Source organism: Octopus bimaculoides, chromosome 11, assembly GCF_001194135.2.
Source record: "Octopus bimaculoides isolate UCB-OBI-ISO-001 chromosome 11, ASM119413v2, whole genome shotgun sequence".
In the NCBI taxonomy this organism is placed as follows: domain Eukaryota; kingdom Metazoa; phylum Mollusca; class Cephalopoda; order Octopoda; family Octopodidae; genus Octopus; species Octopus bimaculoides.
Window position 1 is genome coordinate 34,109,556 of NC_068991.1, and position 16,946 is coordinate 34,126,501.

The window sequence follows — 16,946 nt, forward strand, 5'->3', positions numbered from 1 at the left end:
CCCTGCTTCTCACATGGACAACTGTATGTTGGCTGCTCAAGAGTGGGCAGCAACAAAAAACCTATTTGTATATGCTCCACAAGGGAAAACAAGGAACATAGTTTACAATGAGGTGTTATAATCACAACAGCAAGAAAGTATGTACATGATCACCTTCTTTTACGAAACTTCATTGACTTTCATATATTTATATTGATATACATATATATACGTGTGTTTGGGTGCGTGTGTGTATATACATCTCTATATATAAAGATGATGCGTAGTCTAGACGGCGTTTTTAGATTTCATTATTCTCTATAACCCGGGCAACGCCGGGTATTTCTGCTAGTTGTATATATAAATAGCTCAATTCTAACAACAAAATGCATGCAAAATGTGCCTGCTTTATTTATTATTGTAAACAATATGACATAGTGGCAGCAGTACAATAATATGCCAGTTACACCTAAAAATTAAAAGAAAAAGAAGGAACAAATGCCAGTCATGAAGAGATAGTAATATGGTAAAATAGTTAATTCTTTCTCATTTTTTTTTTTTGAATACCTAAGCAAATTTGACTCAAACAGCAGGCTACAAAAATGATGGCATCTATAATCTTATTATCAACTTTAGATTGGTTGAATGAATAGGTTGACTTCATGAATTCATTCTTTATTATTAACAAAATGGAAGAAAAGCTAAATTACTGTTATATCTTGCTTAACAAAGAACAAATTGCCATGAATTAATGAAAAATGTGAACATTACTAGTGAGCAGAAAGAATCTTTAGCAAACGTATTTAGAATTTTTGAAGCCCACTTGATACAGAAGCCAAACAAATGGGTTGAACGATTAAAATTCTCATCAATACAGCAAAATGAAAACTCAATCGATGAATATACATTAAAAACAAAAGCTGAAAGATGAAAGAATCCTTGAACAAATAAAAGGATTAAAATGGGCAGATGAAAAAAGAAACATCATAAATAATCAAAATCTTGCACTAGAGGTAAGCATTAAAAGCATAAGGACATATGAAGCGACAATAAAGCACAGAACATGCTACAATGATGTCAGTGTAAAGAAAACAAGTACATGTTATGAAGTAACAACAAAAAATACCAATCAGTGTGGAAGATGTGGGAAGGCTCACAGAAAAAGAAAAGAAGACTAATGCATTTTTAACAGAGAATCCAGAAAATGTCAGAAACTACACCATTTTGAGAAATTTTGCCTTACAAAAGCAACCACATATCAAAACAACAACTTCAGTTCACACAGAAGCAGAAAACAAGACACATACAGGACCAAAAAAAACAAAGCCTGTACAGGCATAGAAAACAAAATATAGATAAGAAAAATGTGAATGCCACTTAAAAATAGAACATGGTTCAGACCAAGAAGAAGACTTGTATTCATACACTACAGAAAATAAAGACAAAAGTCTCAGTAATAGTTAGTACTTGCTATTATAGATTGTAAAGACTCCTATGATAGAAAATACAAAATAGAAATGAAACTAGACACTGGGGACAATGAAAATATACTACCACTCAGGCTTCACAAGCAGATGTGTCCCCAAAAGATTGATAAAAATACTGGAAAACCAACAAGTCTCAAAAGAGAACATACTACCTTATGGGCAGTGAATGGCACCAGGATACCACAACATGGTTCAGCAGTTCTCAGAATTACAAATATAATGGAATGGAAGGTTTATAATACCTGTGGAGTATCACCGTCTCCCATTATAATTATTTATGTAGTTTCAAGGAGCTGGAATGGGTCACCAATTTGTAATGTCTGTGCGAAGTGAGGTGAGGAGAATGACTCCTTAGTACATCACACGGTCGATACAATAAACATAAATAGAATAATGCATATATGTGCCAGAGGGAAAAAGAGATACAAATGGGTAGAATGTTTAAGAGAAGATTTGTTAATATGCTAACATGTGTGATTGTGTGTGCGTCATATATACAGAATAATAGACAGGCCATCATAAGAATGAGATGTATGCATGTGTATGTGGGTATAGACATATGCATGTTAAGAACATATAACGATGGCAATGAAGAAGAGACAGGGAAAGAGTCTATAGCCATCAAAGTGAGGTGTAAGTTCATAGACACAAAAATGATAAATACCAGTTCATAGTCAATTGGACAAAAAATTTGAAATTTTGTATCAAGAAGTTACGGCAATGATGCAGAGCCGGTTGTGGTACATGTCGTATGTGAAGTTATGGCTGTGATGCTGCTGCCTAGGTCACTTGGTACAGGAGTTCTTGCAGGTTGCATATTCACTGTTGATCCATGCGGAAGTAATTCATGAACAGTGCAGTGTTGTAACCAGGGTAAGTTGCTTGTTGAGTTGTGTACGTAGAGAGATGTTGATGTTAGGACGATGGTGGCAACGGAGATGGAGGTCGCCAAATGTTGTTGGACGAAGTTGGTGAGTCTCCACATGGCTGCTGTTGTGTTGTTACTGAAACTGGCTGTGTCTTGTGTGGTCAGTGGCTAGACCTTAAAAAGTCTGGAACCGAAAGACCTCAAGACAAAGAGAAGTTGGGTTTTTATGCGGAGTTGTAGACTCAAAACTGAGTTGAAAACAGGCTGTCACATGTGACCTTATTTAGGGGCTTTGATTGGTTATATGCTGCATATTGGCGTGATAGAGTAAGAGACAAATTGCGCCAATAGCAACCAATCAGAGTAGTGGACACAATGGTATCCAAAATGCAGCCAAAGGCTAACTGTTATCTACTACATTCCTATGTATGTATATTTAATAGAGAGGAAATGAATTTCACTCAAGTGCACGCTACACACATACAAATTCTAACACCTGTCAAGCCAACTCTTTTGTGTGTCACAATGATATAACAATATTAGGTCTAAGGCCTTGTAGAAAGTTGAGCTTGATGCAAATCAGCTGTAGTATAACATCTGATACAAGAAAACAACTGCAAAACATACAAGACTTTGAAAGTAAATACCCTGATGTATTTAAAGATAGTGGAAAATGCCACACCAGTGGTAAAACTTCCAAAAACATATCCAGTGCACTTGAAAGATGAATTGAAGAAGGAATTAGATAAAATGGAAGATATTGGTGTGATCACAAAAGTAAACTGGGTGAATGCAGTTGCATGTAGCAAGGAAAAATGATGGGTTATGTATACGTTTAGATCTAAAACTATTGCAAAAATGCATTAAAAGAACTTACCACAAAACCCCAACCTTAGAGGAAATTTTCCACAAACTAGTAAGTGCTAAATATTTCACAAAATTAGGTGCAAAACATGGGTACCGGGCAATACATCTTGATAGTTAATCAAGTCTGCTTACATGCTCCAATGCACCTTATGACAGGTACAGATATCTAAAGTGTCTATTTGAGCTCAAAGTATCTCTGGAAATTTTTCAGCAAAAAATGGACTAAATACTAGGAAACTGCACCAGGAGTCATTGATATATCTGATGATATTTGCATATATGGAAAAACAATTGGAGAATATCATAAGAACTTGAGAAGGACAATGGATGTCTAGTTTTCAACAAAGGCAAGTGCCAAGTGGGACAAAAACAAATCAAATTTAATGGTCTTATCTAGAATGAAAATGGTTCTTACCTCGATCCAGAAAAATGTGATGTAATCTAAACAAAACCTACACCTACAAACTGTGAAGAATTTGTAGTGACGCCTAACAGCAGTCGCCATTTTGGGAAGTTCGTCCACGCATGCGCAGGGACATGTCTTCCGGAAGGCATGCAGGAAGTCCCTCATACGCATGCATGGTCACCCTATATCAAAGCGTTCCCGCCTTTTCTCAACCTCTTAGTGCTGCAGCTTCGGAGACACAAGGTCACTAAGAGCTGCTCCGTAACTCTACCTTTGAGTCAACGCAAGCTACTTCAGAGGCTGAAGAATGACTTAATCATCCGGCATCGACACCATCTTCACAACAACCATAAAGTGCGACCTGGCTATTCTGTTACCTGAGATGTAGGCTGAGCACCTCATAATAAATATTTGTTATGTTGTTATTCAATTTATCCAGTGTTTTCGTTTTTATTGAAGAGAATTGATTTGTACGGGATAGAGTTATCCAATGATGGTGGCCCTATCGCCTACAAACTTTAGCAATTTCTAGGTATGATCAATATTTATGCCCTTTCATACCAGAGCTCAGTACTAAAACAGCTCCACTAAAATCACTCTTCAGGAAAAGATATTGAATGGCAATGGTGTGACACACATGGAAAAAGTTCTCAAATATTGAAAGACTGTATTTATGGAAACATTTGCCTAGCTATTTCAGGCCTAATGCAAAGACAGTGATCCAGGTAGATTCTAGTATGTTATTCCCAGGTGCAACACTGATCAATGATGGAAAAATTGTTGTATTTGCTAGTAAAAGTCTGACTGATGCTGAGTTAAGATATGAAAATATAGAAAGAGAGCTATTGGCAGTGGTGTTTGGTTGTGAAACATTTCATACATATGTGTATGGAAAAAAGTTCCAAATTGAGTCAGACCACAAATCATTGAAAAACATACAGCACAGAAACATTGCACAAGCACCCATAAGACAGCAGAGAATGTTGTTAAGGATACAACTGCATGATGCTCAAATCAGGCACAAACCAGGTAAAAAAATAAGAGTTCCAGACTATTTATCAAGAATACAGTCAGCACAAGAGATTGAAATTGAACTAGGTCTCACAATACATACTGTTGATATATAAGTATAGAAGTAAATGAGCTCCAAGAAACTACAAAAGATGAAGAACTGAAAATTCTAAAACAAATGATAAATGGATGCCCAGAGACAAAGAAAAATGTACTGAAACTTACAAGAAGTTATTGGTCATTGAAAGAATTTCTGTCAGTACAGGATAGTTTAGTGCCAAAGGGTGAATGCATAATCATACGAAAAAATATGCAAAACAATGTTCTTCAGAGAATCTATGATGCACATCAAGGAATTGAAAAGTGTCAGCTCAAAACTAGTTTATTGGAAGTATAATAGTGTTTATTGAAGGCATCAACAAAAACATCAAAAAGCTGGTATAGTCATGAGAAATATGCAACCAGCAACAAAGAAGAAATGCCAAAGAAACAATGATAATAAAAGAACACTCAATGAGACTGTTCCAAAATAATGTAGCTGACATTTTTGACTTCAATGGTCAACAATTCTTATTCGTTGCCGATCTATACAACAAAATGTTTTTTGTCAAGAGGAGCATCACTAGCTCAAGCTGCATTGAATGTTTCAAAGCAATCTTTGCTACAATGCCTGTATAAAGACAATGCCACATACTTTGTGCTAAATGAGTTCCACAACTTTACCACAAAGTAGGAATTCAACCACATGACATCCCACTCAAGATTTCTACAATTGAATGGTTTCATAGAAAGAATGGTCCAAGTAATGAAAAATACAACGAAGAAAGCAAAACAATGAGACATGGATTGTCAAATGGCTCTTCTATACCTTAGAGTAACTCCATTGGACAGTCACATACCATCCCCAGCAGGGATCTTGTTCAATAGGAAAATAAGAACAAGAATTCCAACTGTGTTGAACACTGACAACCCAAAAGACAACCAAATCCAAGAAAGGATTAAATGTCAAAAGAAGTAAATGACAACAGTACTACAATAGAAAAGCAAAACCTTTTCTGAATTAGTTATAGGTAGCAAAGTATCTGTCCATCACAAAAATAACACATGGCAACCAGCAACAGTTGTAGATAAATGCACAGAACCACATAGATACAGCATCAGAATGCTTAATGATGGAAGATGGGTCAGATGCAACAGGCAACACCATGAAGATTTCAGATATTCTCTAAATATCCAAATCGAGTGCTGAAAATTATCTGCACTGACTAGGTTATGTCAGCAGGCTCAGTGTTTGGGTCCCACATCACTTAAGTGAGGCTAACCTTGCCCAACAGTTTTCCATCTGCAATTCATTGCAGAAACAAGAAGAAAGCGATCTGTTTTTGAAGAGAATAGTTGCAGGGTTATGTATCTTTCATCATGACTATGCCAGACTGTACACTTCGTTGCAGACACAGCAGAAGTTACTGGGGCATGACAGGGCTGCACCTTTCATATTCACCCAATCTTGCACCTTCAAATTTCCACCTGTTTTGGTCTCTTCAAAATTCATCGAATGGATAGATTTCAACTCTGAATAGGATGTAAAAATTCACCTGGCAAAGTTTCTAACCAGGAAAGATGAAAAATTCTTTGAGCAGTGAATAATAGATCTGCCCACAAGATAGAATGAAACAGTAATTATGTCATTGATTGAATAAATTGTTTTTTTGTTTAAAACTCCTGTCTTATTTCTATTTAAAAAACTGAACAAACTTTTAGGCCAACCATTATAATAATATTCTTCAGAAATACATAGAGATCTTAGCATATAATTACTATAAATTTGGAAACTGCTGCCCACTTAAAAATAAACACCTGCTATTCCAATCTTTAATATGGATATAATTTCATTGTTGAGTAGGAATAATTTACCTGAGATGCAATTTCAAGATCATTGCTTAGTCAAGATCACAATGTTACATAATTATATGACACTAATCCTCTTCTGGATAGGATGCTTTCTATTGCAGGGACATTCTTGGCATTTCTGAGACCTACTTCCTACTATTATGTGAACCAAGTCACAGCATCATGAACTTACAAAAATTAAGAACCAAGCTATTTCATATGTTAGACTTTTCAAAAGCACTACTGTGTAATTTAATGTCTTTCATTAACATGTTTGGCATCTCCTGCATTGTTTTGTAAGAATGGATACTAGAGAATTAAATTACTATATAAAATACTTTGTCTTCTTTCATCAGAAACTGAAACTAATTAGAGATTGGTTTCAGTTCCTGAAACCTTCACTTCACTGATTTTTTTTTTTATCAATTTGAATTTTCTTTCTCATAGAGGTAAACCCCCAATTGTCAAGCCTACAAGTAAGCTTCTTTGCACTTGACTTGCTTGTAATAGCAGCTAATTTTTCCTCAAATCACATTTCCATTTTAAAAAAGGTAGCACACATCAGATAATGCCGTACTTAGAACACTATAAAAAAAAACAAAGGCAAGAATTGCCCTGGCAGGAAAGCCTTTGATTGCAGGCTTGTTCAATCAGAGATGAACTTAAGTTGAACAACAAATACAAAAAGTCCTTGTTAACCAAGACTACAAACTAGCTTCAAGTCCCTAATTATCTGCACTTCTCACTCTCTAAAATATACACACATTTTGTCTAATCAAAAGCAAACATAACATTATTTATGTAGGGTTAGTACCAAAAAGTAGAGGTAAATTAGTAAGGTTTTAGCTTCCTATAGTTGACAATTCACTTGCAACATGAACTCTACATGATTATTTCTTTTCTTTTATATACTTGAGAATATTACTTACGTTTTTACCGATTCTGATAAAGTTGATATGGACATGTCCTTTAATTATCAAAAACCTTCCCAGACATAACGGATATCTTCTGGCAAAATAAGCAAAATGCTTTCCATTGAAGGCAATCTAAAAACAAAGAAAATATTTGTCCTTTTATAAAACAAATAATTTCACTATATCTAAGTCTGAACAATATGATTTGAATTACTTTAGGCAGTTTCTAATGAGAGGTTGAAAAGAAAAGAAAACTGAAGAAAAAATACTACATGTATATAATTCAATAACTGTATCAAATGAGCACTTGTGTAAATTAGTCGTCTATTATTTACCTTAAATCCATTATTTTCAGCCAATATGACTGCTTCAAAAAGTTCTCCCTTTCTCAGAGGGAAGCATCCATCGCGTTCTTCTGAACCCCAACTTCCCCAGTAAAGTGAATTGCGTACAATGCAGAAGTCATTAAAACGAAGATCAACATGCAAAATAGTGTCTGGAAGAGGCTCAGAAATTGGTGATGAACAAAAATTAATGGAGAATCTGAAATAATAGTTAAAATATTTATCTAGAGACTTTTTATGCAATAGAAAAACAATTTACCTTGATTTTTCAGTATTAGAATGAATAAATAGAATTATTTTACAAAATTAGTTACCTGCCTGAATTATAAGAATTGTAGCAGAACAGATTAACAAAATATAAGAAAGCAAATTATTCTCTCCCTTTGATTTATAGTTGTTGTTTGGCCATAGCAGAGAATACTTAACTATAAAGACTAGGTTGTAACCATGGTTCTGATTGGTTAGTTTTTAGGCGCAAATTGTCCCCTAAACAATTGCGCCTATTTACACCGTCAACTAATCAGATATGCTAAAACAGGTCATGTGTTCTCTTGATGGAAAAACTTTCACCAGCTTCTGTGAGTCCACTATTCCCTATAAGGACAATTTTTGACTGCTCTAGGTCTTTGGCACTCACCACTGACCACACACACATCTTATTTCCAGCAACGATGTCCTAACACCAGCCAGTGTCCGCTCTCATCTCCACCAGATGCCTGTCTACTTCATTGCTGTATGAAGACTAAACAACTGCTTCTACACCACCAACAGTATGTTAACTATGTCTCCACACCATCAACAGTCCAGCCTAACCACGAAGTTCTCAGACATCCTTGTTGTGTTATGTTAATTCACATATGGCAATCATTGTATTTTATAATGGACAATAAATTGTCGCTTACCAGTTAATTTCTATCTCACATTGTATTTATCCACATTAAACATCTTCATTATAGAATGATTGCTTTATGTAGGCAGAACAAACTCTAACTCAGTTACTCAACATGAAAATGTAAGTCAGGGTGAATTGAAACAACTGAAAAATGAATCTTTTATAAATAAAATGTATGTATATAGCAATCTAATTATGAACTCAGAATTAATAGTCCAGCAGTTTATGAATCATCCATATGTTCATGCTCACATTGTCTATGGCATGCCATGATTCATGAAACAATTATTAGAATCATGCTGTAAAAGTTAAGTTTTTCATTAAAATAATTATTTGAAAAATTAGTAATAACATAGACCCAATAGTAAGTCAGATATAATGTGTTATTAATGATTTAAGATTAGTTTTCCAAAGTGAATGATCAAAATTAATCTACCTTGAATGATGGTGTGATGTTTGGCCTTGTATAGTAATAAGGGTTCCACATTGTAGACCACCTGGTATTTCACCAACGTATGGAATACACTGAAAACAGTTTAAAAAATAATTGTAAAAATCATCATAATCTATCTTGTCCAAAGTGGGTACTGACACAATGAAATGTACTGAATATAATATTAAACTTGAACAATAGCTTATATGATGATTAAATGTCAGTATATTATTATTGCAAGAAAACATGAGAGATCATTTTAAAAATTATGGTTATCTTTTATCTTGTTTCAGTTATTAGACTGCAGCCATGCACTGCCATGAGGAACTTTGTTGAACTAATCAACCTCAGTACTTATATTTTCTTTTTTTAAAAGTCTGGTATTTATTCTATCAGTCTCTTTTGCCAAATTGCTAAGTTACAGGGGCATAAACACACCAACACTAGTTGTCAAGTGGTGGTGGAGGACAAAAGACACAAAGACACACACACATATACAACAGGCTTCTTTCAGTTTCTGTCTATCAAATCCACTCACAAGGCTTTGGTCGACCCAAGGCTAGAGTAGAAGACACTTGTCTAAGGTGTCACACAGTGGGAGTGAACCCAGAACTATGTGGTTAAGAAGCAAACTGCTTACCACACAGCCACTTTTAATTACTTTTAAATTTAAAACAAGTAGTTAACAACTTTAAAAAACTAACACAAATAACAATCAAACAGCACACTCTAGAGTGGTTACTGACACCTTGAACTATTTAATGTATATGTGGTATGACCTGTCATCTTCACTCTCTCGATATTTCTATCAACAGCCTTTCTAATGTGAATATCATATTGTTGCTTAATCACTTAATTTCATATCAAAGCTAGATCATTTATATCTTTCAACTTATCTCAACATTTAATGTATGTAAAATATTTCAATAGACTGTATAAAATTGTAAATTGGTAATTTACAGCAAATAGTTTTAATTATTGATCGTCATCATCACAATCATCATGACCCATTTTGCTATAAATATCAACTGGTTCACTTTTCAAGATACATAATACACAACTGCCTTTACAGTGCTTCATGTATAATAGTTAACTTTCTGTTACACAACTAGATTTCCCTGTATGTAACCAACTCATTCCAGGTGTGTTCAAAAAGAAAATGCTCAGCAACATGCTTGAAATGTAGCTTTTATCATCATCAATGGACATCTATCACTGATACCCATTCTCTAAATAAGATATCTTTAACCATGGCCAAAGTAAACAGCAAGTATTTTAATAAAATATATAGTAAATCAGGGCCTTATCCTGACTAAAATATTAGAGGAGGCAAAGACCAACAAAAACCAAACCAAGTTAGCAATTACAAACAGTTCTATGCATTGTGCCAATGATGGGAAGGGGAATGGGAGGGTATATCAGAAAGGCATACTAGAGTTTATAAGGCATTTTTTTAGTTTGTCGAAGGCTTCCAAACTGAAGTATCTCAGACACAAATACCAAATTAATAACATCATAAAGTTCTTTTGCTAAACTAATCAATTGTTAAGTCTAAATGATGGCATCTAATGTAAACAGTAGATTGTTAAAACATACATATGTATGCATTCCCTTTGATTCCTCCATTTCTGATGAACTGTTCAAGAAATTTCTCCCACTTGGAGAGCACATACCATTCCATGTAGGTTCTGTTATATATTCATAGAGTAAATTGAACATGATGTACTTTGAATTACTCCACTAAACATGATAATCCAATAAATAAAAACTCTCAACAATCTCAACAATTCCTACGACTTCTCTCATCTCAAGCAATACACTACTTTTTATAAGAGTTCAGCTAGTCCATTCTTCCAATCCCACAAGGGTGTTAATGACTCTCGCCACAACACTTTCATAAAAAATAACTTATTTACTTAACGTTCAATATAATCTCCTTCAAACTAGTCACCTTGTACAACAATACACCAGTCTCAGCATTCCTGCCATTTGGAATCCAGCTACAAGTCATTTTCTATAAGCGAGTCAAGGATCTTCTGTGATTTGCTCTGGATCTCAACAATGATGTTAAAACAGCAACCTTTGAGCTGCATTTTCATTTTGGGAGAGAGGTGCTAAATCTGGTGAATAGGGTGGATGTGGAAATGATACCATGTTGTTTTTGGTGAGAAACTCATGAGTGAGGAGAGCTTGGCAACAGGACGCATTGCCGTCATGAAGAATCCATGTCCTCCTTCAGATGCTTCAAAACATCACAGTAGTATTTTCGGTTCATAGTCTGGTACTGAGGGACAAATTCCCAATGCACAATACCACATTTCCAGGAGTGATGCTCCTGGCAGGCCTTCCAGATCACGCATTGTCTTCCAGGGGTATTCTTCCACTTTTAGAAGCACCCATGCCACTCGAAACATTGTGTCAAGTCATCGCCTCATCACTGTAAGCTTGCCAAAGCATGTTCAATGTCTCGGTAGCAGACTTCCCAAGTTTAATGCAAAATTTCATGTTAGCTCTTTGTTCCAACTTCTTGTCCATGACAAAATCACAGACTACAGTATACACATGATCACAAAAGCATAAATTTCATAACTTGTGAAGTAAACACAGCAATGTCACTCAGCACATTGTCTCATGAAGTTCACTGCTAGCTCTCACTGTGCATGCAACTGTGTGCTGCCATCTGTTGGTGTGCTACAAAACTAGTCCAGAAATCTTTTGATATCACTTCGTAGATCTAAAACATAAACTCCAGCATATTGTTCTCAAGGCATACCCTCACTGTGAAAAGATTATAGAAGAGAGAACTATCAGGATATGGTAGTACCAGTATAATTGATAACTGAACAAAGTCCATACTGGGCAAAGGGAAGAATACAGTGGAGGGGCAGGATAGAAATGCTGACGTGGTAATGAGATATGACATGGTAAGAATTCCCATTGTATTTAAACTCAGTCTAACTATAATAAAATATAAAAAAGTGAATGTATTATAAGCTTTATCAACATCTAATATAGATCAAATGATTTAACTTATTGGCAACTGAATGGGAGAAATAACAATGTGGGAGGCAGGATGTTTAATTAATATTTTATGAAAAAATTAGTAACCATATTCAATATATAATGGATAGTACATTGTTGATACTTCAATGCTCAAGTAGGTGCTGACCACCAAACATTCTAATATTCTCAGTTCACATGGAATAGAGTGAATGAACTCAAATGGTCTATATCTTCTTTCACTTTACAGAGAATTTGGCCTAGCAATCACCAATATTTTCAACTCAAAGACAAAGAGCCACAAAACAATATGGATGCATCTGAGATCAAAGGTTTGACATTTGATTGTTTACATAATCACAGAAGGACTTTAACATCACTTGCTATCTTTCAGACATTGATCTTTAGCATATTAAAATGCATCAGTGTTTTGCCATTGAAATACAGCCATATTAATAAATAGTTATCTGATCAACTTGAAACCTCTCTTGATTCAGTGCAAATAACTGATGATATCAGGAAACATCAAGATTGGTTTAATAACAGCACCTTATCAAGATGTTCAGTACCTTATCAAAAAGATGAATGATTCACTCAAGGCTTGGATCAATGATAAACAATCCAACATCAACAAGTGAGCATGCAAGGTATGCAGAAACAGGTACAAACTGCTCTCAGAAGAATGAAAGTGTTTTGAAGCAATGAATAAGCTCCAAAGCTTTCTATGTAGGTCTCAAAAAATGGTTCAACTTCTGTTCTGCCTTCTGATAGTTAGACTCTTCTGACTGAAACGGTTAATTTTCTTCCCAATAGAAAGCTGTCAGGAATTCCAATTCTGTCATGAATGAAAGTGTAGCTGATTCCATTTCTCAAAGACCAGAAATTTTGGAAATGTCTCTTGAACCATGTTTAATGGAAGTTCAAGATACCATAACACAAATGTCATCAAACAAAGCATCATGTAAAGATGGCATTCGACATGGACTCTTCAAATATAGTAGCAAAAAGTTGGTGCAAAAGAGTTTTGAGCTTTTTTGAAGTCATCTGGAGTTTTGGACATGTACCACAGAACAACAAGGATGCATCCATAATGAGTCTTTTCAACAACAAAGGAAGAAAAGTAGTTTGCATTAACTCATGTGACATCTCTCTCGTGTGTATTGCAGGAAAATTCCTAGCAAGAATAATTTCTTAACATAATAATTGAGCACAATATCGATGACATTTATCCAGTTTCAGAGTAGACCACAGTAACACTGATATGATTTCACTTTATCAAGTTGCTGAGAAAGTTGTTGGGAAAGATTAGGGACTAAATATGTTTTTTATAGATCTAACCAAAGTGATCAATACTGTTAATAGAAATGATCTCTGTGTAGTTCTCGAAAGAATTGGTATGCCTCATAAAATGTTAAAAGTCATCATTTCCTTTCATACAGGAATGAAAGCATGTTTTATCAAGCAGTCAGCGTTCAGACTCTTTTGATGTTTCAAATGGCGCAAAAGGGGGTTGTGTCATAGAACCACTTCTTTTCATGCTTTTCTTCTCAGTCATGCTGCACTATACTTATGGCTATCTTAATTCAGGTATTCAATTTCAATTTCTTTCCAGTTGTGGCCTCTTCAATCACCAGTGCTTTAAAGCCAGAACAATAGTTTGAATGGCAATAATACATGAATTTTTGTTTTCTGATCATGATACATTTGTTGCAACATCTGTCAAAGAAGCACAGGAGCTTATCATTTCTCCAATGCAAGTAAAGCTTTCAGTTTGACCATCAGCATTAGAAAGACAAAAGTTGTCCACCAGCCAACTATGTGATTGCTGCTGTTTCTAGCATGCTAGACAAGATAGTTTTTAACGAGCTTTCACTTATACAAGGCACAATTTCAAGAATATTATCAGTTTCTGGAGTTTGATAAATGAATATTTTTCATAAAATGAAAATTCTTCAATATACCGATGTAATTTTTTTTTTTTTTGAAATGAAGAAGTGATTTTGTTGGTATGGCTACTTGGAATGCTATAAACCTTACAATAATAACTTTGTGATCGCTGCTATTTCTAGCATGCTAAACAAGATAGTTTTTAATGAGCTTTCACTTATATGATTTTTTTCATTTCATGTTTACACAAAAGAGCTGTATAACTTTGATATAAGGCACAATTTCAAGAATATAATCAGTTTCCGGAGTTTGTTAAATGAATATTTTTGATTTAATGAAAATTCTTTGATATATCAGTATAATTTTTTTTTAAATGAAGAAGTGATTTTGTTGGTATGACTACTTGGAATGCTATAGGCCTTACAATAATAACTATGTGATTGCTGCTATTTCTAGCATGCTAAACAAGATAGGTTTTAATGAGCTTTCATTTATATATAACTAGCAGCTAAACCCGGTTTCACCCGGTCTGTTTGGATGATGTGGCTGTGATTGTCTTTGGTTAGGCATAATCTATAATAGCATTTCTCAACCTGATCATTTCATGTCCCGTTTCGATTGGAGCCTCCAGCTGTATGAAGATTTCACCCCCTCCTGTCAGAAAATGGCTTCAGGAGTTGTGAAGAAAGAATTTGTACATAGTCTGTTTGTGAGAGCTATTCTATTGGACGTCTGTCTAATCATTAAAAGATTTATTTAATTATGAACATAGAAAGAAATTATACATTAATCGCAATGTTTGTAAGCAGTTTTATCCATAAAAATTTTATTTGCAGAGAGCAGAAATTGAAAGATATATGAAATGGACGTGCGTGTATGTGAGAGAGAAAGAGGGTAAGAAAGAGAGCTAGAGTGAGTGAGTGAAGTTGTGTGCCATTGACTCACATTGGTTGGCACAGCAAGTATGAAGCTTTTGATTTAGCAGGAGTTGGTTTGTGTTTTATCTCTCGTTCAATGGCTGGACAAGTGAAAAGAAAGGCAATCATTTGAAGTGGCCAGCAAATGAAGAGACATGGACAGTTTTATGACTGAACTTCTTTTGAAGTTGTGGTGAGAGGGGAGAATTGATGTGCATGCATATGTCTGTGTGTGTGTGTGTGTATGTTTGATGGGGTGTGCGCGACAGAGAGAGTAATGTTGATGGTGTATGTGTATATGAGAGAGAGAGAGAGAGAAAAAAAGAAAGAGAGCGATAAATGAAATTTATCATTCAGTTTATTTATTTATTATGTATATATATATGAATGGCTTCAGTGACACACACTCACATACATGCAGGTTGTTTTAATCGATTTTCTCTGTAAGTATGGGGGCTAGGAAAAAAATAGAAAGCGCAATCCAATCTATGCACCCGTCTCCACATGTGTGCCTTTTTTCATGCGAATCCACCCAGCTGTTTGGCCGTGAACCTCAAGACAAGAAAGAATACAACAGTCAGCCAACTTCAATTTATATTATAGAATATGTGACTGATAAAGAAAATTTAGCAGCAAAGACACAATGGCAGAGAGGAAGATGAGCAACTGAATCAGATGAAACCAGGGCAAAGCGACTGAAACAGATGTCTGAATATGCATAGAGATGTGGACATGATTCTGTTTCCACTACACATGACCGACTGGTTAGGGTATCTCAACAGGAGAATATTCTACTTCAAAATAACAATGTCAGATCACAAATTGTTGATGCAACACTAAAGAGATCTTTTCTTTGGGATCATGTGGAAGTAATGGAGTTGACAACCAATCTAAGACCTCTTACAGATGGTCATTCTGATGAAAGAGAGTTTGCTAATTACCTTCTTGATGTAGGAAATGGTAACATTTCTGTCTAGGTGAATTCAGAATCCTTTCTACTTGAAGCACAAGGCCTCAAATTTGGGGGAAGGGATCAAGTAACTGGTACTTATCTAATCGACCCCGAAAGGATGAGAGGCAAAGTCGACCCCGGCAGAATTTGGATTCAGAATGTAGCAACAGACAAAATACCAGTAAGCATTTCACCCGGTGTGCTAATGATTCTGCCAGATCACTGCCTTTAGGTGAATTCAAAATCAAACTACCCAATGACCTTTGCCTTAAAAGTGGTACTTTTTCAGATCTATGTGATTTTGTATATGCTGACCTCAAAAATAACTTCACAAACCCTATGTGGCTTGCAAATAGAACCATTGTTACTCCAGCAAATGAAGCAGCACAATTTGTGAATGATTTTCTGTTGACCAGGATCTCTGGTGAGCTAAAATATACTGAAGCTCAGATACAGTTGATAATGAAACTCTATGCCCAATCGAGTTCAACAAACTTACACCATCAGGGTTTCCACCACACTTTCTCAAACTGAAGAAAAAATGATGCATAATGCTTCTGAGAAATTTAGATGCTACATCATTGTCAGTTTACATGATCATGTTATTGAGATTGAGGTTGCTTCTGGTCCTTATGCAGGATCAACTCTGCTAATCCTAAGAATACCATTTCATGAGATACATGAAATGGAATTTCCATTCACACTTACACACAAGCTATTACCTGTCAAGTCAGCTTTTGTTTGATGCGCAATAAGGCAAAGGGACAGACTTTTGAACAAATTGGAATATATCTTCTGACACAATTCTCTTTCACATGGTCAGCTGTGTGTTGCATTATCTAGAGTTCGAAAGAAGGCTAATGTAAAAATATTGGCTGAGAGAAATGGAAACAGTATTATTACTGACAATTGTCTCTACAAGGAGATACTACTTTAAAGCAAAATATGCTGTTTAGCAAGTTTCAGTAAATAGAATTAACGCATAAATTATATGTAAAGTAAAATATATTTGTGTGGAATTAAATTGTTTTGATATATTTCAACACATACCAAATGAATGATATCATTATATTAGATCATTTTAAATTTGGGTATATTT

General features: G+C 35.1%; 1 protein-coding gene across 1 annotated transcript in view; it reads right to left on the reverse strand.

Annotated features, from left to right (window-relative positions):
• The window catches only part of LOC106880823 (galectin-4), a 124,810-nt gene that overhangs the window by 95,775 nt on the left and 12,089 nt on the right, over positions 1–16,946 (reverse strand). Inside the window, exons 3-5 of the mRNA XM_052971968.1 lie at positions 9,095–9,183; positions 7,758–7,965; positions 7,438–7,554 (exon numbers count right to left, since the gene is read on the reverse strand). Of these exons, the coding sequence (XP_052827928.1) occupies positions 7,438–7,554; positions 7,758–7,965; positions 9,095–9,183 (414 nt within the window). The remainder of the gene's footprint in view (positions 1–7,437; positions 7,555–7,757; positions 7,966–9,094; positions 9,184–16,946) is intronic.